We start from the raw sequence: 8,988 nt of genomic DNA, 5'->3' as shown, positions 1-8,988 counted from the left end.
GAGACAGGGTCTCTGTTGCCCAGGCCAGAGTGCAGTGGCATGATCATAGCTCTCTGCAACCTCAAACTCCTGGGATCAAGTGATCCTCCTGCCTCAGCCTCCCGAGTAGCTGGGGCTATAGGTGTGCAACACCATTCCTGGCTAATTTTTTTTTTTTTAAATTTAAGATGGAGTCTCATTCTGTCACCCAAGCCGGAATGTAGTGGCACCATCTCAGCTCAGTGCAACCTCCGCCTCCCAGGCTCAAGAGATTCTCCAGCCTCAGCTTACTGAGTAGCTGGGACTACAGGCCTGCACCACCACGCCCGGCTAATTTTTGTATTTCCTGTAGAGATGTGATTTCACCATGTTGCCCAGGCTGGTCTCAAATTCCTGGGCTCAAGTGATTCACCTGCCTTGGCCTCCCAAAGTGCTAGGATTACACGCGTGAGCCACCGTCCCTGGCCATAATTTTAATTTTTTTTTAAAGACCTCAGTTGATTGTCAAAGCAATCCTCTCACTTTGGCCTCCCAAAGTGTTGAGATTATAAGTGTAAGCCTCTGTGCCCGGCCACGTTATTGTTTAAAAAGCATACCTCCTGCAGCCTAGCATTGCCCTAACTCCCCAGCATGGCATCCAGGGCCCAGCCTGCCTCCCAGACTTAGCCCTCGCTCTCTGCTTCACCTGCCTTAAGCATCAGCCAAACCGAACCGCTGGAGAGCCCCTCGATGGGTGAGGGTTTTGCCACCTCTGGCATCTTTGTTAACGGGTTGCCTCCATTGAGAATGGCTTCTGCATTCATCTCCCACACCCGAATCTTGCCTACTCTTCAAGTCACAGCTCAAATGCCACCAGCTTTGCAAAGCCAGTTCTGCTTTTCCCCAGCTGCAGGACATCTCAGGTGGCTTTAGCAGCGCTTCAGCTGCATTTGTTTAGCTACGTGGCCTGCTTTCCTTCTGTTATAATCACCTGTGTGTATCCGAGTCCTCAGACTAACTTTTTAAGGTCAGAGACAATGTCTCATTTCTGTCTGTGTAACCCTGGCTAATCTAGATGCTCCCCTGGGTTCAGTCTCTGCCTAGTATCTCATTGAGTGGGCATCTCTCAAAGAACATTCGTGCCTGCAATGTCAGGGAGCACGGCAGTGCTTCCTCAAAGCCCTTCTTCCACTCCCCAAACTGTCTTATATCCATAGAGACTCTGCAACAAGACCCCAAGCTCCTTCTCTAGTCCCAGCCCCAAGGCCTTTCATTTCCCTCTGCCCACTTGCTTTCTCTTTCCTAGCTCTTAGGTAGACCAACTTAGCCTCTCCAGCTATGATCTGTCTCCCCATTCTCCTTATTTATTGCAGAATGGAATTTTCTTTAGTAGGTAGGGAAGACTTTTGCATGCTAATATATTTTGCCCCGTCATATGTGTATCTACTACAAAATACCTAGGTCTCATAGACTCAAAAAATGCTCATGAGTGAATACATGATCAGGGTAACCAGACCACATGCATAATTAAGACCGAGCCATCTACTTTTCTCTATCCTCCTTACTTCTCCCTAGACCAAACCACCATAATTGGTTGCCTGGCCTCTCTACAGCGTTCAAAATGGTATTTGTACTCTGAATTTTGCACTCCTAGAGACCATTTTCCACATAGTAGGCAGAGTGATTGTTCAAAATGCACCTAATGGCCGGGTGTGGTGGTTCACACCTGTAATCCCAACACTTTGGGAGGCTGTGGTGGGCGGATCACTTGAGGTCAGGAGCTTGAGACCAGCCGGCCAACATGGCGAAACCCCATCTCTACTAAAAATACAAAATTAGCCAGTTTTGGTGGCGTGCACCTGCAGTCCCAGCTACTCAGGAGGCTGAGGCGCAAGACTCACTTGAACCCAGGAGGCAGAAGTTGCAGTGAGTGGAGATTGCGCCACTGCACTCCGGTGTGGGTGACGGAGCAAGACTCTGCCTCAAAAACAAAAAAAAATGTACCTGGTGTCATTTCATTTCCCTGTTTGAAACTCTGCAGTGGCTTACCTCACATTATAACAAAATTTGAACTCCTTACCCTGACTTGAAAAGCTCTTTATGGTCTGGCCCCTGCCTACTTCCAACATCACACCCCATATCCCCACTCCCTGCCCATCATGCTCCAGCCACTCTGGGGTTCCTTGTGCTCTTATCCCTGATTTTCACATGAACGACTCCTTGTCCTTCAAACTTTACCATCAATGTCATTTCCACAGAGACACCATCCACAATCTCCTGACCTACAGTATCTTCCCTTCAATGTTATCTCTTTACCTTTCCTTATTTTCTGTTCTTGTTTCCTATTGCTGCATAATAAACAGCCTCAAATCAATTTGTTATTATCATATTTTATGATTCTGTGCACCAAGGAAATCAAACAGGGCACAGTAGATATAGCTTGTATTTGCTCAATAAAATCTGGAGCATCTGCTAAAATGACTGTAATGGCTGGGGGTTAGAATAGCTTGGGGTTGACTGAGCACTTCTCTCTTTCTCTCTCTCTTTCCACAACTCTTTATATGGCCGCTTGAGATTGAGCTTCCTTCCAATATGGTGGCCCCAGGGTAGTTGGACTTCTTACATGATAGCGTAGGGTTCCAACAGACCAAGGCAGAAGCTGCTAGTCCTCTTGAAAGCTATGCTTGAAACAAGTATATGGTCTCTTCTGCTGATCAAAGCAGACCCAGACCAATTCAGATTCAAAGAGAGGGAAGAGACCTCACCTCTCAAGAGGCAGAGTGTAAAATAATTCAAGACCATCTCTAATAAGCCAGAACACATTTTGGCAGCAAGACATTTTCTTATTAATGCATTTGTTGTTATGGGTAACTTGCTTATTGAGAAGACTATAGGGTACAAACAAACCAATCTTTTTCCATCACTGCATCTAGATAAACTATGTTAGTTCTCCTTTTCCTGTCCTGTAACAGTATCTCGGGCAGATCTTCTACTGGTCCTGTTGCTTTAGCTTATTCAAGGCCTAGCCCCATCTAGGTTGGTCCATCCAACTGAAGACTAACCTCTTCCCTCCCCCAGGCAGGGCCTGGATTTGGCCCAGGGAGTGGGGAGGAGTGTAGTTTGCCCTTGTACCCTCCCTCCTGTCTCTCTCTCTCTCTCTCTCCTCTCTCTCTCCTCTTCCTCCTCCTTTTCTCTCCCCTTTTCTTTCACACAGATGGGGAGGGAGAGCTTTCAGGAAAGTCCCTGTCAGCTGTGGCCATTTCTTCTCTGGCTATGAATGTGCCTGGCATGATGGCATCCAGATGGTAGCTCTTTTGTGGGTTCACCACAGGGCCACCCCACACCACTGTTCCCTGATGTGAGAGGTCCCTTCAGCTTTATACCTGTCACCCCCTACTCAGCCACTGACCCAACCTCCACCCCACAGCCTATCGACTGTGGGTCTGCACACCTGCAGGCCTCCCTCTTGGTAGGACATGGACAAGACAGCTCAAGGACACTCCCTTTCTGCCATGTCCACCTGACCCATGGGCAACGATCACTGGGTGCCCCAAGGAGTACCTGCCCCATCCATCTGTGCCTCTTGAATCCTGCCCTCCCCCAACCTCCCTGCCCAGACAGCACATGAGCTGATCTCAACAGCAAATCCAGCTCCAGGGAAAGGAGAGGAGGGAGCCAGCACCCCAGGACTCCCATGATCCCACCTCCCTCTCTCTTCCTTCCCCTTTCCTGGTCTTCTGCTTATGGAGACTGAAGAAGGGGGTGCTGGGAGATTTGGGGGCATAGCAGAATTGCTTCAACCATCTCTTAATAAATCCTGTAGGCAACTGTGCGCAGTCCCAAATGATTCCTTTGTTTTAGAATATGGGGTATTCAGGGTCCTTTTTCCTTAGCTCTGAGTCTGGCCACCAATTTGAGCAGCAGAAAAGGCCCAGGCAGCACCCTTCGGCACCGAAGCATGGACTGTCTCTCCCCTCGCATGTGGGGTCCACGAGGGCGGGGTCCTGTGTGTTTGTCCCCACTGGATCGTCAATGCCTAGTCAGTGTCTAGGACATAGAGGTTGCTCCACAGATAGATGACAAGCAAATGGAAAGGGCCCTTCAGGACCTAAATGGCTGGAACAGCTGCCAAAACAGCCAAGTGGGCCAGCTGGCTCCTTCCTATCTGTTCCTGCTGTGAGGCCCCTGCCCATGGATGTGGAGTTTTGCTTCTGCCTCCAGGAGCTTTTCTGGTTTCTGTCTTGCTCTCTACAAGGGTCACTGGCCTGAGTTGAGAGGCTGCCCGCCGTGTGGGTGACCTCATGGAGCCAAAAGCCTTGAAGATGCTACCAGACCTAGGTTGGGGTCTTCAGGGCTGAGCTAGAGGCCTGAACAATCGGAGGGGATGGGTGTTCTCAGCTCACAGTGGGTCAAAGGCAATGGCTCAGAACAGCTGCAGCCAAAGAAGGAAAAGCAGGAGAGGAAATGCATTTCTTTGGTGAAGTATGTCTCCTGGGGCTGACCCACAGCCATCTGTGACCACAGCCAGAAGCACATACTGACCAGCATGTCCTGCAGGCGCCCCAAGCCTCAGTGAACAGGGCACTAAGGACAGCTGCCTCAGCAGGGCCACCCCAGTCCACTGGACATCCTCAGTTCCCCTCCAAGCCCCAGGCAGGCCCCTGTACCCCTGGGTCCCTGTGGGTTTCTCCTGAGCAGCTTCAAATGAGAAAGTGAGGCTGAGGAGAGAATGGAGGAACTTCTCTTCCCTCAATACATACAACATCAAAGATACACACACACACACACACACACACACACACACACACACACACACACCCCTTGCAGGTCAGAAGCAGATGGGAGTTTGGTAAATGGTTTGGATTAAAAAAAATAGGCCTGGCATAGTGGCTCACACCTGCCATCCCAGCTTTTTGGGAGGCTGAGGGGAGCAGATCACAAGGTCAAGAGTTCAAGACCAGCCTGGCCATCATGGTGAAACCCCAACCCTACTAAAAATACAAAAATTAGCCAGCTGTGGTGGCGGGTGCCTGTAATCCCAGCTACTCAGGAGGCTGAGGCAGGAGAATCGCTTGAATCTGGGAGGTGGAGGTTGCAGTGAGCTGAGATTGTGCCACTGCACTCCAGCCTGGGTGACAGAGTGAGACTCCTCTGTTTCAAGAAAAGATATTAAAAAAAAAAAGAAAGAAAAAGAGAGGAAGATTTTTTTAATGCCAAAGCACTGGGGAGGAAGACAGAAGAAATTGGGAGTAAAAGGCAGAGAAATCAGGGTAGCATCTGCTGGTCCCGGTGTCCATGCGGCAGCCCGAGCAGGCTGGAGATGCTGCCATTCAACACCCTGAGACACAGCCAGGATGTCTCCCAGGAGGGCTGGAAAAGTTTCACTCTTGGTGCTGCTAAAAAGTGGCCCCTCCTCAACTTTGGAACCAAAACTATATCTTGGGAGCTCCTCGTTAGGGGAACGGCGACCCCAGGGTACTGTAGGAGCAGGCTGGATGACCCCCAGGGCAGCCTTGAAGTGGCCTCTATAGGAACAGTCTCAATGACCACCCAGGGCCACTGAGACTTGAGCCTGGGCCCCACTAGAAATGTGCAAAGCCAGAAGAGCCATCTAGCCAGACTCCTCAGGTCAGAGATGAAACGCAGAGGCAGAGGGAAGCCCAGTGTCACTCGGTAAGTTACAAAGCCAGGCCTCTGACCCTCACTTCTGTGCTCTTGACTCTCCATCAGCCATTTCACCTTCTTGGGCCTCAGTGTCTTCAACTATCAAAAGGAGGAAGGAAAGAAAAAGCTAACATGTTGTCATGAGCTGTGCCATGCCCTCTCGTTGCCAGAGCGAGGCTTTTGAGATAAGGAAACTGAGCCTCGGAGAAGGTGCTATGCTCTTCCTGTTATGCCCCCATCCCTGGGTCTGCCCTGCTTCCATTTCTGGCTGACGCTCACCGCCTGAGCAGACACACCCCCCAGATCAGCTGTTTCCACACTAGAATACTTTATTCAGGAGACTCTGGCTTGGCAGTCAAGACGGCCCTGCAGGGGCAGCTTGTGGGAGTGCCAGGGCCCTCGGGCAACCTGCTCCCCTGCCACCACCTTCAGCTGGGACACACAGGCTCCTCCCTTGGTGACCTCATCCCCATTGGCTGGGCTGCTCCTCATCCAGGCAGCTCTTTGTCCGACCCGGGGCTCACTTTGCACATGTCTCTTTTTTATTTTTTTGAGATGGAGCTTCGCTCTTGTTACCCAGGCTGGAGTGCGATGGTGTAATCTTGGCTCACCTTGAGCTCTGCCTCCCGGGTTCAAGCGATTCTCCTGCCTCAGCCTCCCAAGTAGCTGGGATTACAGGCATACACCACCACACCTGGCTAATTTTTTGTATTTTTAGTAGAGACAGGGTTTCTCCACGTTGGTCAGGCTGGTCTCGAACTCCTGACCTCTTGATCTGCCCGACTCAGCCCCCCAAAGTTCTGGGATTACATGTGTGAGCCACTGCACCCGGCTTGCACATGTCTTTTAGAGGGGGCAGGATGGTGGTACCTTGTCTGGAAAGAACAATGTGCCAGCACAGGCAGGTGTCAAAGTGTGAGTGGAAATCACGGGGGACAAGGAGTGGCAAAAGCCCCCAGGCAACCACGGTTCTCCAGAGCTGAACGTTCCAATCTTCAGGGTGAAGAGCTACTGCCAAGAAGAGGGGGAAATGGCTGGATCCCCTCTGCCCAATGCCCGCCTTCCCACCAGCCAGGCGGTGGTGGCCGCAGCAGGCTCCTCATCCCTTCTTTGGACAGGAGCTCCGAAAGCAAAGGCTGCTTGTCTGTGCAGAGCCCAAGGCCCAAGAACAGGCAGCAGGGACCCATTCTCTCCTTCTCCAGGCCCCTGGAGACTCCCAGGGCCTCTGGGGCCTAACTTGCCCATCACGGGGCAACATGTCTTGCTTCTTCCCAAATGGAAGCTCCCAAGGGTCTGTGGCTGGCTTCTCTCTTTCTCTCACGTTGTTGAAGGCACTGAATTCCTGAGGGTCCCGTTCCTCCCTGCCCCTCGTTTTGGAGGGAGCGAGGCATTCAGCAGGGAAACAGCTGGCTAATAAATAGAGGGCAGGTACTAGCAGGAGGTCACTGAGAGTGTGACGATAATAAATACACGAGCCGGGTACGGGGTCTCTCTCCTCCAACAGGCCGGTTACCTCCGGGGAACAGCATCACCGCACCTGCCAGAGACCAAACACAGACGGGCGGGCATGAGCGTGCTGCAGAGGGTGCGGTCTCCTCCCATGGAGGAGGGGGCAGGCCCGCAGGAGGAGCTGGGACAGGGAGCATGGGGAGGGTGCAGCGCTCCTGGGTCCCTGCTTGCCTCAGGTTGAGGAGAAGCTGGGAACTACCCTTCACCAAGCACTTACCCAGGTGCACAGCCCTGTGCCAAGGACCATCTTCTTAACCCTCAACAACCTTCCATGAGGAAGGCACCCTGATTATTCTTTTGAAGATAAGGAAACTGAGGCCCAGAGAGGTGAAGAAGCTTGCCTATGGCCACATGGCCAGAGCCACATTTGAACCTCATCACGCTTCAGGCAATCATGCCTCCGATGAGCCTAAGACAGCAGTCTTCAAACAGGGGAGCAGGTTCCGCTAGATGCACGTGAAGACTGAGTATTGACAGTTTTAAAGAAATCCATTTTCAGCCTCAGGTCTACATTGCCTTAAAATCATTTTTGTGAGACAGTGGCTGAAGATCTGCTTCTCTGGCCACAATGCTTTTCTCCTTTTTTTTTTTTTTTTGAGATGGAGTCTTGCTCCATCACCCAGAGTGGAGCACAGTGGCACGATCTCGGCTCACTGCAACCTCTGCCTCCTGGGTTCAAGCACTTTTCCTGTCTCAGCCTCCCAAGTAGCTAGGATTACCAGCATATGCCACCACACCAGGCTACTTTTTATATTTTTAGTAGAGATGGTGTTTCACCTTGTTGGTCAGGTTGGTCTTGAACTCCTGACCTCAGGTGATCCACCCACCTCGGCCTCCCAAAGTGCTGGGATTACAGGCATGAGCCACTGCACCCGGCCACTTTTCTCCCTTTTGAAAGGAACATATCTTGCTCATTCTAAGTCCTCATAAAGTGCTTTGCTGCCAGGTAAAAGTATTCTGGGGACATGAAAAAAAGGACAATTTGAGATATTGGTATAGGTCTTGTGAAAGAAAATATGGCTAATGACTGGGTAACCAAGGCTTTCAACAAAATTGAAGAACAACTTAAAAGAATTGTCAGCCAGGATATCATGAGAAGTAATTCTTTCTTAGCAGAGCACCTTGAGATTCCTGGCAAATAACTTGGAAGGAGTTCAAGTCACTGAGTGACATCTAGTCTCATTTCCTTATTTATGCGAACATGGTTTCTCAACCTTCTCATCAACAAAATATGATAAACAGGAATGAAATGAATGCAGAATCCGATCTCAGTCTGGCAGGAAGTAACATTCATTAATGGATTCATTCACTAATTGAAACGAGCAAGTCCCATCTAGCTCGTTGAGATGCATTCTCAATAAAATTGATTGTACTTTTATGTTGAACATTTATTAAAATAGGACACATTTGTGCTGTTTTAACCAAATGGTGCTACTAAGAATTATCTTGATAATTTATTCCAGGAGAAAATTTAATTTAGGTTTCTTCTCACAAGAAATTTAAAATGATTCAAACTCACATATCATTTTTTGTGGCAGAAAAATATGACAAGGTAATCAATAAAAGACTTCTGAAAATTAAAAGTACTGTTACACTAGGCTGAAATTCTGGGGGCAGGAAGTGAAATGGAAATGTAAGCTCCAGGAAGAAAGAAACAATGTAAATATGTAATTATGAAAGGAGGTGTATCTTTTTTGCTTGTTCATTTTTTTAAAGGTAGATGATGGTAATAGGGTGGCATATTTCATAGGATACGTCTCAAGAGTATATTACATAATAGCTTTGTATTAAAATATCAGTATTTCTAATATGCCAGAAATTATATCCTTTGTAATGACTTATACTTTTTTTTTTTTT

At 49.4% G+C, this 8,988-nt stretch overlaps 1 protein-coding gene across 2 annotated transcripts in view; it reads right to left on the bottom strand.

The window, feature by feature from the left end:
* Window positions 1–6,602: 6,602 nt before the first annotated feature.
* Window positions 6,603–8,988, bottom strand: part of PGF (placental growth factor) — a 13,680-nt gene continuing 11,294 nt past the window's right edge. For both annotated transcript variants that reach the window (XM_017528637.1, XM_017528638.2), the window contains one exon: window positions 6,603–7,159. In XM_017528637.1, the coding sequence (XP_017384126.1) occupies window positions 7,132–7,159 (28 nt within the window). In that variant the 3' untranslated portion in view covers window positions 6,603–7,131. The remainder of the gene's footprint in view (window positions 7,160–8,988) is intronic.

Source organism: Cebus imitator, unplaced genomic scaffold (genome assembly GCF_001604975.1).
Source record: "Cebus imitator isolate Cc_AM_T3 unplaced genomic scaffold, Cebus_imitator-1.0 Scaffold54, whole genome shotgun sequence".
Classification (NCBI taxonomy): domain Eukaryota; kingdom Metazoa; phylum Chordata; class Mammalia; order Primates; family Cebidae; genus Cebus; species Cebus imitator.
Note: the sequence above shows the minus strand (reverse complement) of the source record. Positions and strands in the feature narration are given on the sequence as shown.